We start from the raw sequence: 15,896 nt of genomic DNA on the forward strand, positions 1-15,896 counted from the left end.
TTTACATAAAATCACAATCAATTAATTGAAATACATTCTAAAATCAATTCATTCTAAAATCAATTCGGGATCATATTAATGGCAACCATTGGGCTAGAGTTCTATGAGGATTACCAAAGGACTGGGGGTGTGTATGTGCATTTCAAAAGTCTTCCCGCGGCTCTAGGTAGACCACAGTGCAGGGGCCCGGAGAGCCTCTTTAGGAAGGTCCTTCCACCACTGGAGCCTTCTGTGTTCCCCGAGGCTGTGCGGGCAGCGCGTGGGAAAAGCCGACAAAAGGCGCCAGCGAGGGAGCCCAGGGCACATCCAAGAGATAGGAAGAAGTAGTTAAGAGAGGTGGCCAACGAAGACAGCATTCCCCCCCCTCCCTCCTTTCCCCCCTCTCCCGCCTTGCACAGCCTCAGGTCCGGGCAGGAAGCCGTCGCCGGGAGCTCCGCGCGCCTCCTCTCCCTCCCTCTCTCCCGCAGCCCTTCGCGTCCCCGGCTGAAGCCTCTCTCTCGGAAGCTTCCCGCCGGATGGTGTCACCGCCAAATGCGTCCGGCGAAACGGAGGCGGCGGCTTCGGCGGCGGTTGTTGTTGTGAGGCTGGAACCCGGAACTGCCTCGGCGGCCGACCAAACAAACCAACCTCAGGCTCGCTTGGCCCTTGGCGACGACGCCTCCTCGGCTGCTGAGCATGAAGGGCCGGGCTGCGGGCGACGGGGCGCCTCGCGGGGAGTGAACCACCGCCGGCGAGCCGCGAGCTGCGTTCCGGGCAGGAGAAGGAGAAGCCCCATGAGGAAGCCGAGGCCGCGGTAGGGTGAGGGGCGTCTCGGTGGGGGGCGGCGAAGGGCGGCGCGCGCGCTCAGCTTGAGGGGGTCTCGGGGTGCCTCGCGGGGCAGAGGAAGGCGGCGGGGAGAAGTTGTGGAAGAGGCGTGTTGGAGAGAGTCAAGGGTCCTGACCCTGGGGGGCATGAGATTCAAGGGTTGGGTTCCCCGTGGCAGAATACGCGCCCGGAGCCCACGTGGAAGAAACTACTAAAAGTTTACACCTGGTTGGTTGGACGCTTCCCGTGTTTGGGTCGCGTTTCAACAAGGTTGAAGTTTGTGTGGTGGTGGTGGCCTTAAGAGAGAATAGCAAAATAGCTTACAGCTGTCACCTGTGACGCTGTGTGCCGAATGCATTGGTTGTGTTTAGGATGAAGAACGTTTGGGACATTACAATAATCCCATCTATTCTTCATCCTAAACAGAACCAACGCATTGTTATTGTAGTAACCTGCAGTTTGATGAGAGTATATATTTAAAGTCTGTGAATAAATGAGGAAATTAAGTTATTTTGGATATGCAGAAGATATTAAAAATAAATTTTAGGAACTGCAGAAAGAGGGGGAAGGAAGTCAAGTTTCGAAATGTGTAAAATTAGTGAAATGTATAAACCTGAAAAGCATATTTTTTTAAAAAAAGAAAAAGAGCATTTGGGACAGAAACTCCACCTCCCATAGCAAAAAACCCATATATGTTTGCATGCGTTGCTTCAGATTTGTTTCCTCCTACTAGGCACTTTAAAAGGAGTTGTTTTAAATTGATACAATAGATGCTTTGGTTTTTTTATTATGGGTCGCATATAAAACTTATTATATTATTATATTATATTTGGGCTTCAATTTGTCATTGGAAGTGATACACAAACTGGTGGTGAGATTACATGAGCTACAAAACTTACAGTTTTGGAATTGCTGCTTTACAGCCTGTGCTGCAAACTAGTTAAGAGAGAGAATAACATTATTTAAGTGAATATTGTGTTCAGTCATCTGTAGGTATACTTTAGTGCTAAGATACAAAGTTTAAAGGGGCCTGCTATGATCATCTAAGCCTGGGAATGCTTAGTGGAAGTCTCCTGTATTTGCTGTTCTTAGTATAAACCTTACTGAATTCAGTGGGACTTCTCAATTGAAATGTATATGATTTGAATGATGCATGGCTGTTAAACTGCATCAGTTTAAATCCAAATACAGTTCTGATTTGAAAGTTTCTGACAGTGGCAGTAGGTTTGCTTTCTACAGTATTTTTATGCATACTAGGAAGATGTAACATGAGTTTCTTTTCTTTTTTAAAGGTTCCATCAACAAAGACACAATGCTTGAGTCGTATGTGACTCCTATTCTAATGAGCTATGTGAATCGCTACATTAAGAACTTGAAGCCTTCTGATCTACAGCTATCACTCTGGGGAGGAGATGTTGTTCTTAGCAAGCTTGAGTTAAAACTTGATGTACTTGAACAGGTATGTTGTTCTTTGTGCATAACTCAAATAAATTAATGTAACTTTAAATAAGCTGTCCTCAATTTACTTTGGGTGAATGATACCCTTTTTTAGCATTATTGGGACGTGTATATTCCATGTTTCTCAGGAGTAAAATCATATGAATTTAGGGTGCAAACGGTGCCTTACTACTCTGGCATACTTTTCTATGTTAATGCATAAACATATTTTATATATATATTTCTTCCATGTTTGTGAAGCCTGGCCTCCATTCCTCTCTCAAGGCCCTCCATTGCTCAGATCAGGCTGCCTAATTCTATATTGGTGGCATTTCTTTCCCACAAACATCAAGCACCTTTGTACTTACATCTTCTGTCACTCAGTACGCAAGAAGCCTTGTGATACAGTACTACAGGCCAATTGAAGTTGTCTTCCTTGCAGTGAGTTGTTTGAAAAGACACACTTTATATTCCCCTACATATTTTCAGCTGAAACTTGGTAATTTAAGCTGTTTCTCTTCTGAATATTGTGTTGAAAAGATAAAATGGACTTTCTACAGAAAAGACTTGCACAATATAACAACAGTCTTGTGTTGAATGTCTGTAATATCTTGTTTCTGTAACTGATGTTGCATCTTGTTGACGTGTGGAAAATAACTTTGGTTGGGATCCAGTGATGCAGTGTATGTATACCATAGCTGTCAACTTTTCCCTTTTTTTAAGGGAAATTCCCTTTTTCCAAATAGGATTCCTTGCAAGAAAAGGGAAAAGTTGACAGCTGTGGTGTATACAGGGGAGAACCATACCTGCACCTGTTGTTTGCTTTGGTACAGCAGTTCTATTGCTGAAGAGGCAAGTTGCAAATCCTCAGATGTGGGAATTGTTGCATCATAACACAGAAATGTAGGGATGACTGTTCGTGGTTCTCCTGCTATGTGTGCAAATCTTGAACATTACGTCTTTCCTCTGGAGCAGTGTTAGAAACTGATATATGAAAGCTAGAAGCTAAATGGTATCTTAAACCTAGGTTATGGGCGCAACAATGGATTGTCTAGGCACACTTTTTTATAACAAGAATACAAAGCTGACAATGAATGAACTGAGGCTAAAAACGTATGTTCATTTTTCACATGGGCTAGTCCTTATCTGAAGCCTGCAAAAAACAAAGCCATGCTTCCCCTGCCCGTCTCCCTAATAGGGTCTCTTCTCCAGTATTCGGAGAGTGGCTGGAAGTGGGGAGGGAAAAAATGGTCCTCCTTTTCTTCCACTCTGCAGACAAGCCCTGGATTCTCCCTATACCCACTTTCCTTCATATAAATATATCTTTTTTGGCACCACAAACAATACATATTAAAAGCTTATACAACTGATGGCAGAGACACCCACCTTGAGTGTCCAGTTTGCAAACCTAAGACCTATCATATTTTTCCATGTATAAGACGACCCCTAGATCTATCGAAAGCCTAGTGAGGAGGAATTTCTCCTCCCACACCCTCAGCACCAACAGTGGCAGTTTTAATCTGAAATCTTAGGTGCAGTACTGCGCCCAGAGCTCAGAAATTCCCTGTCGCAAAACGTGCCTAGAACCATGGGAGTGTTGGACACTGCTCTGGAGAATAAACTCTGTCAGTGGATATTACTTCTGCCTCACTGTGCATTTTTATAATTGTCCTTTATGATATAAAAACACTTGCTTTGGCATACTTTCCTTGTACATTTATCTAATTACTGTTAGGGTTTTTTTCTTGTTGCCAAGTGTTTTTTTCGAGAATTAATTTGATTCACTGTTGTTGGTCATGTGTTCTGTGTTTTATGATTTTTAGAATGTTATGATTTTTAATTATTTTTTAATACAGAACCATGATAGATAGATCATTTATTACGGTCAGAGACCAGCTTATAAAACACACCTGGGGTACAATCCCAGAAGGAAAACAAACATTTAAAACAATGTACAACAGTAAATTTAAAATTTATAAATATGATAAGTGTATAGATCTTTATAAACTATAAGATAAGCTACCGCAGAGAAATGATCCAGAATCAACCATGGAACAGAGTTTGGGGGTTTTCTTAACAAACTAGTTTCAATAGGGGGTTAGTCTGCGCCTACAAATCTGTACACAGAATCTGGTGACCATCCGGGTCGTCTTATGATCTTTGCCTAACAGGAAAAGGTCGAATTTTTGCTTTTCCGGGAGGTCAGTGAGCCTCACCAGCAGGGGATCAATGGTCTCACTACGTGCCTCTTCATAAAAGGGACATCTAAAAAATAAGTGCTCTGGACTTCCTATATCCCCCAATGAACAGGCGCAAAGACTCTGAGCATATGGGACTTTTTAAAAGGATCCTTCTAGGACCAGCGAGGGCAGAGCTGAGCTTCTGGCGAAAGTAAAAGCCCTTCTTGCATTTTTGGATATGAGAAAGAAGAGATTTGCTGCCGGTGTGGCTATATCTCTCTCTCAATTTATCCAATTTTATAGTCTGGGCACCTTGAGCAGTCCTGTTGCCTCTCGGTGTCTATGATTCTTTGCCTAACCGTAACTTTTGCTTGGTCCAACGCCAGTCTTAGAAAGGCTTGAGGGGCAAAACCCAGTTTCTAAAGGGTGTTCAGGATTGCTGTCTGCCAGCCTGACTGGAACTGGTTGCAGAGGATCAGTGGGGCTATTCCTCAGGGGAGCAGATTCAATGACAGCCATTTGTAGATTGATGTTAGCCTCCACTCTCATCATCCCCATTTCTAGTCTGACCCATGTGTTTGAAATGCATCTGGGGACTTGTAGGAGAGCTCTAACAAAACCATGATATATTTTTATGAGCTAGAAGTTTATAAATGGTCTTATAAATAATATATATATGTCTACATCATATTCATGTGATTAAAATGAGGAATATTTTTTATCTCATATGGAAGTAAAAAAGATTAATAGATGAAAATGAGCTTTGTTGAGCAATGTTTATGAAGTTTAAAATTGCCACACATTGGTGTATCTGAAACACAATATAAAGAGCTACAGTAGAGCTACATTATAGAAAGGCTTTTGAAATTGAGAAAAGATTCAAGATCAAGTGTCACACATGGTGTGGAGGAGGCTAAGGAGGAGGCTGCTTTTTGAGGAATATGTTCTGTGTTCTAGCATAAACATTAAAATAATAACTTCTGAAGGATTCTCAAATTGCTTGGCTAAATTGAACATATTTCTAGACCTAGAAATGAGTTTTAGAAAGAATGTGGGTTTGATGTATCTGTTTAAACTTGCTTGTCATTAAAATGGATGTACACATTTGTTCTATGTAGCATCAATCAACATACTTAATAAAGATAAATTCTAATGTAAGATGTTGGACTATATTCTTTTTTGACATATGTATTCTTGGCGATTTTGCACTTTCGGTCAGCATATTGAAGAAGCTCTCTTCATCTAAACAAAAGAGAGCATACAAAACAGATGTTTCATTTACTCAGGAGTAAGTTGTTGTTCAGTGGACTTGCTCTCAAAAAAGTGCATTGGATTGCAGCTTTAAGTGGTGTCTCCTGGGTTGTCAGCTTTTGACATCTGACTTGATTCTACATTTTGACAACTTCACTTTGTTAAGTTGAAAACGTTTGTTGGAAAAAACACCAACCTGTATTTATACAACAAAGAGTGAGTCAGGCAGCTGTCATAAAAGGCAAACAAGTTGTTTTCAAACTTTCAACAGCTTTCTATTATCCACTTCTGTGTTTTCTTCACTGCTATTCTCTACCCTGATGAAGGCTGAGCTCCTGTGTTTCCTCTTGAAGCATTCGGACAGTGGCATTGAATCTTCTATCTTTTCAAAAGTTGTGAAATCGCTGTACACAATAGTAGTAGTTCATGGGAACCTATATATCTTAAAACCTAGCTTATAAACACAGCGGACCTGAACCTGATCTCGAGAAACAGTTGCACATCTTTTCATAAAAACAAAATTGAACAGTAGCCCCTAAAGTAACTTCTGTCCCCGCACCATGGTGCTATCTCACAAACTGCTGCTGTAATACTGTGCAAGGATGATGGTGTGTGTTTGTGTATGTGTGTGTGTACACACACACACACACACACACACACACACACACTGCCCTGTGCATGTGTACACTCACACCCTTGCCTGAATGGTTGTTCAGTCTATGTTTAAGAACATATGACCTTGATTGATTATCAGGCAGGTTCCTTCAATGTACTGTTTTTGATGCCTGCTTAAATCATTTTTGTTTAGGCGAGCCTGCCCTGTCCCTGACATACAGATGTTAACACGTTTTTAATTATTTTAACTGCTTTTATGTAGAAGTATATCCCATTTCTAATTGGCATTGCATCTTGAGTACATGCATGATGATTCCTTGTTCATTCAGCTTCTTGTTACTTAATTCAACAAACAGCAGTTCATGTATATGCCAGAGTGCTTATGGATCAAGGCAATTTTATGTAGGATCAGAATATAATGTTTCCCCTAGGCTTGGCTATACAGTAGCTTCTAATGTCTGTTGTTAGCGACTTGTCTGGAGTTCCTTTTATATGTCAAAAGTGAACTGCAAATGTGCCATGCAATTCACAGTGCAACATCCCTTATTCATGACACAGTTGTGAAATAAGGGGCTGACTTGTTATACATTATTGAAACCTATTGGGTGAGCTATCTGGGCCTCACCTGACTCAGATTGTCCTGCCTGAGTATTTGGTGTGGCACCAATCCAGCGGGTGGAGGGCGGTTGCTCCTGGGGGGGGTGGTCTTTAATATTCAAACTGAGTCCACCTTGTTAGGACCACCTCAGAACTTTATGGCCACCTTAACAATTTGTGGGGCTATCTCAGTATACCATTGACGCAGCACATATTGCATGTCTGACAACTGATCTGGAATTTGCTACAGAGTGAATTTGGAATGATCCAGTGGTTGTGCAGAGTTTGACCCTATTGTGGGTGGAATCACTCACTGGTGAGGTTTGGATTGGCTGTGGCTGTCTCCCCCTGTGGAGGTGCGGGACCCATTAAGATGGATCTTGGAGCAATAAATCAGCCCAGTTCATGGCTAGGTCTCAGGTGGTACACATCTCAGAGCAGCTACAGCCAGGCAGAGGTGAAGGTGTATAATCACGCCTACCATGTGGCAATATTGAAAACACCTATTCCACAACTGTTGCCTCCTCAGTGAACTTTTTTTAGTGGCTAATGGTCTGGTTAAATCATGTTTGGTAATAAAGACAAATAATTGTGGAGGATGCTGAATGCTGTTTGTGCTGACAGACTACTGCCGAAGCCATAGGTATATTGTACGAAGTATTCCAAGGAGGAGCATGATGGAAAGTTGGATTTAATTACCTCTGAAGTTTTATTTTAGTCACTGGAGAGTAGAGCATACAGGAAAAGATTGCCTCCTCTTCTGGAAGGCAGGGTTAAAACTGGAACAAACTGTTAAAGGTGGCAAAACTGACAAAGAGGAAATCTTCTTAGCAGCCTTACAGGCCTCAAGGCCTGTGAGTTGTGTCAGGCCCATGGAAAGAGGAGAGAAACACCAGCTGTGGCATATCGCCACCTTTCTCTTTTGTGTGTGTTCTGTTTCTACTATGGAAAAGGAGTGGGAGATCTTTGCTGTTTATACTTGTGGGCGATGATTCATACCACTCAGGATAAGGTCCTGGATGAGTTGGAGAGAGGGGTGAAAGTTGTTAAGTTGCACAAAGGTCACAAAGTAGAATGGGGACTTCTTTATGTGACTATCTTGCTGGGTTTTACCCAAGGTATTTTATTAAATAGACATTTGTAATTGCTGCCCTTATTGCAGTTGCTTTGTTTGCATTATCATGGAACTGTTTGTTGTTTACTGGGCCTGTTGATATGATTTTGTAACTGCTGTACATGGTTATATTTTTCTGTATGTCCTTTCTACTTTGTTCTTTTGTTTCCGCACACTTGGATTGAAAATATTAAATGAATAGCAGGTTATAAATATTTCTGATAAAACGAGTAAGTCGCTCAGAAGCTCATTGTCCTTTATGTAGCACTTTGAAGGCAAAATTGCTCATATTTGCTTCAAACTTGGTGTCATAATTGTAGCAAGCCCATGCTTTTAAAATCTGGAAGGAAGGCCCTGCATTTCCCGTTGATGGGGATGAGCCCATGTGCTGATTATACAGGGCAAGGACTCCTCTATGGCAAATGCCCTGTATGTGGAACTCCTTTCCTGGAGGTGTGTGGTGGTTCCCTTCCCTTGATGGCTTTCAAATGCCAATGAAAGATGTGTGTCTCATCTTTAGCACATGAAGAAGAAGAAGAGTTTGGATTTGATATCCCGCCTTTCACTCCCTTTAAGGAGTCTCAAAGCGGCTAACATTCTTCTTTCCCTTCCTCCCCCACAACAAACACTCTGTGAGGTGAGTGGGGCTGAGAGACTTCAAGGAAGTGTGACTGGCCCAAGGTCACCCAGCAGCTGCATGTGGAGGAACGGAGACGCGAACCCGGTTCCCCAGATTACGAGACTACCGCTCTTAACCACTACACCACACTGGCTCTCAACATGGTTGAGGAAGCTGTGTTATGTTTTTATATTGTACTTAGATACAAAATTTTAATTGATCTTTTAATTATGGCTTTGAGTGTATTTTTGAATTCTGTTAAGCATTCTGAACTCCTTGGGGAGGAAGGGTGGCATAGAAATTTTATAATAAGTGTTTATTTGAAGGCAACCTCAGGATCCACTTCCTAGCTTGAGAATTCCTATTCAAGTTTACTGTAAGCCTTTGAGTGTCATGTGTGTGTGTGTGTGTGTGTGTGTGTGGTAGATTAGCAGTGTAAGACCATTTCATTCATTCATTTATTTTTGTTGGATTTTAGTGGCCATTGATAATTAGGCAGAGGGCCTTCTCGGTGATGGGGCCCTCCCTGTGGAATGCCCTCCGATCAGATGTCAAGGAAATAAATAACTATCTGACTTTTAGAAGACATCTGAAGGCAGCCCTGTTTAGGGAAATTTTTAATGTTTGATGTTTTATTCTGTTTTTAATCTGTTGGGAGCCGCCCAGATTGGCCGGGGAAACTCAGCCGGATGGGCGGGGTATAAATAATAAATTATTATTTTTATTATTTTTATTGTTAGAAGTTTGGATTAACTGTATATAGTTTATGGATTTTATGTTTTATAAGTTGTGCTTGTTTTTTCAATGAGTCTTCAAGCTTAGAACTGAATAAAAGCCAAATGAATGAATTCAGTGTGTGTGTGTGATGTGTCAGAATAGATGCAACTTGACACACATTGGTTATGTTCTTGGTTTATTTATATGAATGAGGTAGTTCCCCATTATCCGGGAAACTATTTTGAAATGCACCAAAATTTATGTCAGACAGCTTGCAGCAGAAAAACTTGTTAAATTGCATTTGGATAACTGTAACTACATGCTCAAGCTGCTCGTTTTATTTAATTTTGTTTTTAATAGCTAGCTTGGTAATTTGATATGACTTTTGTTTTCAAGGAGCTGAAACTACCATTTACATTTTTAAGCGGACACATTCATGAACTGCGCATCCACGTACCATGGACAAAGCTTGGTTCCGAGCCAGTTGTGATTACAATAAATACAATGGAGTGCATTTTGAAGTTGAAGGATGGAGTCCAGGTAAGAAAACAACATGCAATCTTTAAAAAGACAGTATATATGAACTTATTGGATTTTACAGGAACTTGGATACATGGTTAGTTTCCCTAGCAAAAGGCTACCATGATGCTCATCTTATCCTTCCTCCTGAAAGTCACTTTCTATTGCAGTCAAGTTGTGATTGGAAGCTCAGTTTCTTCTTGATTCCACTGAATCTTTGAAGAAGGTGAAATGTGTTTCTTGCTGTAGTGATCTTTTGGACTAGCTATAATTGTTCCAGTTTTCTACTAACTAAAAATCTGGATCTCATTGCTGGAGTTGAGTACTGGCATCCTTCCAAAATGAGGAAGTGATGTAGGGAAACTAGTAGTTTTTTATTATCGTGCTTCAATATTTTCATACCAATGCACTTACCACATTTAAATTTTGCTTTTAATTTTTATTTCAATTTTCTTCCTGGAATTGATCTTCATAGTTGAGTTTTTTCCTTAAAAAAAAGGCTTTCCCATCAATAAGATGTTGAATGTGTAGAAGGGATGGGAGGGATGTTGAGATGGAACAACAACAATAACTTTATTATTTGTACCCTGCCCATCCGTCTGGGTTGCCCCAGCCACTCTGGGCAGCTTCCAGTACAGTGGTACCTTGGGTTAAGAACTTAATTCATTCTGGAGGTCCATTCATAACCTGAAACTGTTCTTAACCTGAGGTACCACTTTAGCTAATGGGGCCTCCCGCTGCTGCTGCTGCACCGCCACCGCACAATTTCTGTTCTCATCCTGAAGCAAAGTTCTTAACCCGAGGTACTATTTCTGGGTTAGCGGAGTCTGTAACCTGAAGTGTCTGTAACCTGAAGCGTCTGTAACCCGAGTTACCACTGTATAGTGAAATAGATTCTGGTGTTGTGTAGTAGCCCAAGTTTTATTTTCTCCTAGCTGCTAAACTTACGAACATGTGCTTTGGCACAGTGATAAAGAATTATTAAAGGGTTAAAAAAATAAAAATAATACTGATTATGAAAGAAGGTGGCCAAGGAGTGGAACAACATGTGAGCTTGGTTTAAACGAGTAATGCACAAAATTGTGTTTATTTAATGAAGTTTAAGATCAGAGGTCTCTTGTACATTTCAAAAGTGGGAAAGTACCTTTCCCTTAATATCTTTCTTCAGTTCTGCTATGCAAAACCCCTTCTTTCTTCAGTTCTGCCCACACAATCTATTTTTGTAACCCACAATAGTAAAGGGAAACTTTGTGTTGAGACGCAGTACATCTCTGAATGCAAGACATGGAGTGGGGCGGTGGAGGGAAGACTCTTGGCTTCATTCCCTGCTTGTAAGCACCCCAGAGATGCCGGGTGGTATCCAACTAACTTGTCCCATCAGCAGAAGGAATTACGCTCGTGCAATGGAACGTCTACCCTCTCCTCCCCGCACCTCTCATTTCCCCCCTGCTCAGACTTGCCATTAATCTCTGGAATTCACCATCATAAGGTACAGTGGTACCTCGGGTTACATATGCTTCAGGTTACATACGCTTCAGGTTACAGACTCCACTAACCCAGAAATACTGCTTCAGGTTAAGCACTTTGCTTCAGGATGAGAACAGAAATCATGCTCCGGTGGTGCGGCAGCAGCAGGAGGCCCCATTAGCTAAAGTGGTGCTTCATGTTAAAAACAGTTAAGTACGGACCTCCGGAACGAATTAAGTACTTAACCCGAGGTACCACTGTATAACAATGGGCACTAGCTTTGATTACATTCATTATCTCCCCACCCCCTGATTTATAAAAGATAAAAAACCGCTAACAGGGAGTTTCAAGGTGGTACACCACTAAAAAAACAGATGCTAGGAACTAATGGAGAAAGGCCATTGCTTTCATGCTCCGCCTTTGAGCTTCTACCAGCCAGACACTGTTGGCAGCAGAACCCCAAATCACTCTTATGCCTCATATGCACTGAAAAATACTTTTGTCTTTGAAGATTAGCTTTCCACACAGATTTACTTAGAACATTTTTACTCTGCCTTTCAATGCAATAGTCTCAAGACAGATAATAAAAACAAAAATAAATGTTCATTCACTCATAGTGGTGGTTCTCCACCCCCCCAAGGGAGTTTTGAGTATATTCTGAAATGGATGCTGTGATAAGGCAAAAAGTGCAAGTGTTCAGGTGCTTAAAGTCTTGCACAAAGACTTCCATTCCTTCCATGCAGCAAGCTCTACAATAGCAACCAACTGGAAAGGCTTATAAAATTCCAGTATTTCCGGGAAGTTTAAACACCTCTGGAGCCACTTAATATGGAAATTTGGCTAATCCTTACAAAGAAAGCAAAGGGATGGGTTAAGCCAGGTACAGTTTGAATCCTTTTTTCAAAATTATGCTATTCACTTATACATCGTGGCACATAGAAAAACACCAGGTTGTTGCAGTATCTTCAATGACACATGGATTTCTTACTAGATTGATATATTTGTGTCCAAGTTTGTTTTATAGCTGTTTCTGTGTTAGATACATATATATTGCAAAAACAAACAAACAAACAAACCCCAGTGAAATAAAAAGTAACCATTTGAAGCAGCAGTGATAAGCAGTGTTTGCAGCTATAACTGGTATATTTAGTGGTCAAAAGTTAATCTGAATGAAAATATTTTAAGTCCCTGAAATGGACTGTGCTGCTAGATTTGGCAATTTCTTTTGGGAGATGGTTCTATAATCTCAGGGCAACATTCTCAGCTGTTGCCACTAATTTTTAGAAGGCAGTTGAAATACTATTCTTCAAATATTCTACACCTAGGCTTTAAAACTGACTCTCAGCATCTAGAATCAACCTGGCATCTAGTTGATTGTGTACTTAAATAATTGGTTTATTATATTTCTTTACTCCATTATATTCTCTATTCTTCAGTCTCTGGTTTGTACAGTGGACGCTCGGGTTGCAAACATGATCCATGTGGGAGGCACATTCGCAACCCGCAGCCCCGCGTCTGTGCACACACGGGTTGCGATTCAGTGCTTCTGCGCATGCGAAAAGCGTGCTTTGCTGCTTCTGCACATGCGCAAGTGCCGAAACCCGGAAATAACCCGTTCCGGTACTTCTGGGTTTTGGCGCATCTGTAACCTGAAAGCGCGCAACCTGAAGCGTCTGTAACCCGAGGTATGACTGTATATCAGGCTGGAAATTGCCCATATTTGTATTCTATGTGAGAACTGGTACTTCTTTTGGTTGGGTTGGCACACTGCATACATTAAGAAATTGCCACCGCGTTCCCTCTTGAACCGTAAAACCAAAATGATCACATGAATAGGAAGGGAATTTCTCCAGTTAGAGTTCTCCTCCGCTGCATGAGTTTAGTGTATAAAATTGCTATGTGCTGTCCTTCATACTGAGAACTGTAAAAGTGCAGAAGGTTCAGCACAGAGTTGCTATTATTTCTCCTAGAGATGAATTGATTTCAGAAATGATATTCATACTTGGACAAAAATATCTTTTAGCAAATAAGTTATTTGCTCTTGTAGCAAATAGGTTCTTCTCACCTTCTGCAGAATAATTTATGTAGGTAGATTATATGAAAGGTATGAAGATGTATCACCATAAAACTCTACTACAAATGGGCTGATGATACCTGATGTGCTTGTGATGGCTCTTAAATGCTTTGATATGCTTATGATTTGTGCTGAGATACAGGAAAGCACTTATCTTCATCTAAGTGCTTATGCACTAGTATATTTGGAGCACATAGGACAGTGCCTTCATTTTCTTACAGTGAAAAATGTGTTGCGCTACTAGGCACAATAGCATTATGCTCTCCGTTTTAAAAATTAGGAGCACTACTAAATAAATACATCTATACGTACTATATATGTGTATCTTTTATTCATTTTGTATTATCTACAAAGTACCAGTGCTGCTGCATACAATGCTCTAATCTCCTTAACAGGCTCCTGTTTAATAATTAGCTTGGAAAAATCTGACTACCTCTGAAACATTATTTGCATACATTTAGATTATTTAATATTTCTGCATAATGATATAAATCTCTGTTTAAGAAGTATGGTCCTAGTTATGCCACCCATGCAGTGACACAAACACACGTGTATGTATGTATTTAAAATATTCAGAACACTAAGTATTTTTTTCAATGCAAAAGGTAGACGTTTCAAGGCCAGATGTCCCATAAGAAACACATTTTAGAAGCAGCAAATTACAACTAATTATAGAAGCTGCAGAAACAGATTTGTAACACATGACTTTGTGCAACCCAGAACTAATATTTGATATTGGACCATGCAGATGGCTACTGCTGGAATGATCATATTTCCTGCTTGCATGGTATTTGAAACTTGAATTTTGTGGTGCATACGGCAAAAGGTCAAATGTCACAAATGTAAAGCACTCTCAAAACAAGTATTTGTTACAGATGTTTAAGAATCTATAGTAAGAGGGGGATTTTGAAAATTACAACTGACATTTGGACAAATTATTCCATGGTATGTACAACCTTAGAGAATAACATTTGGATTTATGCCAATGATAGGATTTATCTTTGTAATAATAAGAATGTAAATGAAAGCAATCTCTTCTCTTTTTTGAACATGTATTTAGGAAGTTATAAATTCACTTCATTTCATGACAAATAACTCCTTTTGGATTTCTGGTTCCCAAGCTCCCCCCGCCCCTCCGCCCCAAGCTGCCTTTAAGAACTTCAGGTACCAGCTTAAGCCCCTTCTTTGTATTTTATAATATAATATATTTTAAATTTGTAAAGGTTTTGTAAAAGTTGATTTATGCATATGGCTTCCATGTAGCCCTTTACCCTGATAAGATATGTAATATCTCCAAATCCACTTCCATATTATTTATTTATTGTATTTCCCTGTTGGAGAATAAATCTGATAAGTTCATAGGTTTAAACATCTGCACCAACAGATTTTTTAAAACCTGAACTTCTGTTTTATAGTTAATCAACATTTGACTTTAAGTCACCTTTTGACTATAAATCAACTTTTGAGTATATAATATAGCAAATAGCAGTGTGTCAAGAACCTTGTGGAAAATTACAGTAAGTAGTTAATTGGCATGAACTTAGTTAAAATTTGGCTACTTTTGAATAAGGCTATCATATCATAATACTTTATTCTGCATTTTTCTAGTTGTTCATGAAGCATATTGTTGTCATAGTAAAGTCTTAGTATGCAGTATAGAAGAAGAAGAAAGAAGATAATAGTATAACTAGATCAGAGGTGGAGAACTGGGTCTGGTCTGTGTCACAGAGGTTTATTTTCCCCAGCACTCACAGGCCATGGTTGACAGGTGGAAAGGGCCATCCACTTTTTAATCACATGATGTCACAGTGTCATCAGATGACTTGGTTTTGACCAATCAGTCATCTGATTGTAAAGTGCTGCAGATCCTGATTGATTGTTGGCAAAGTGCTGTGCACAGAATTTTTCAGGTGTCATTGATCACTTTCAAACCCCATTTGACACTGCCATGTCTTTACCTGCTGCACACTTGCAGGGCAGGTAGGTGTGGCTTGGCCAAAATGGCACCCCTGGCCAAATTGGAAGGTGTGGAGGGACTAACTACGCATGTGGACTGGAGGTTCTTGTGATCTATATATCAATAATGACCCAAAGAGGACTGTATGGACAAGCAGTGAGAGTGTGTACTTGCTTTCTGAATAGATGGCTTCTTGTCTCTTTATTTTTCAAGCCTAATGTTTTGCAGAAAAATACTCAAGGGTTGGGGGAAATAATATTTAAAAATGGGTTGGGATCACACATGCTCTGTGACCTGTAGATATGACAGTGGTTTGCTTTGGTCTTCAGTTGCCTGCAGGTCATCCCATTATTGTTAGTGACAGTTCCTCAACCTCGAAGTTTAGGGTGGGTATCTTGGGAACAAATGGAAGAGAGCCGAAATCTTCATAGTGTCATTTATTAATGTGTACACACACCCTTACTTCAGACCATTTCCCCGGGGTTTGAGTGGGGATCATGTGTGTACTTTCACCAATTTTATTGATGATCTTTTTGCTGGGAAGT

At 40.5% G+C, this 15,896-nt stretch overlaps 1 protein-coding gene across 5 annotated transcripts in view; it reads left to right on the top strand.

Moving 5' to 3' along the window:
• Nucleotides 1-528: 528 nt before the first annotated feature.
• VPS13B (vacuolar protein sorting 13 homolog B) overlaps nucleotides 529-15,896 on the top strand; it is a 368,427-nt gene continuing 353,059 nt past the window's right edge. For all 5 annotated transcript variants that reach the window (XM_082235378.1, XM_082235375.1, XM_082235376.1 and 2 more), the window contains exons 1-3: nucleotides 529-793; nucleotides 2,097-2,263; nucleotides 9,731-9,874. In XM_082235378.1, the coding sequence (XP_082091504.1) occupies nucleotides 2,117-2,263; nucleotides 9,731-9,874 (291 nt within the window). In that variant the 5' untranslated portion in view covers nucleotides 529-793; nucleotides 2,097-2,116. The remainder of the gene's footprint in view (nucleotides 794-2,096; nucleotides 2,264-9,730; nucleotides 9,875-15,896) is intronic.

This window comes from Podarcis vaucheri (assembly GCF_965113315.1).
Source record: "Podarcis vaucheri genome assembly, chromosome: 8".
In the NCBI taxonomy this organism is placed as follows: Eukaryota; Metazoa; Chordata; class Lepidosauria; order Squamata; family Lacertidae; genus Podarcis; species Podarcis vaucheri.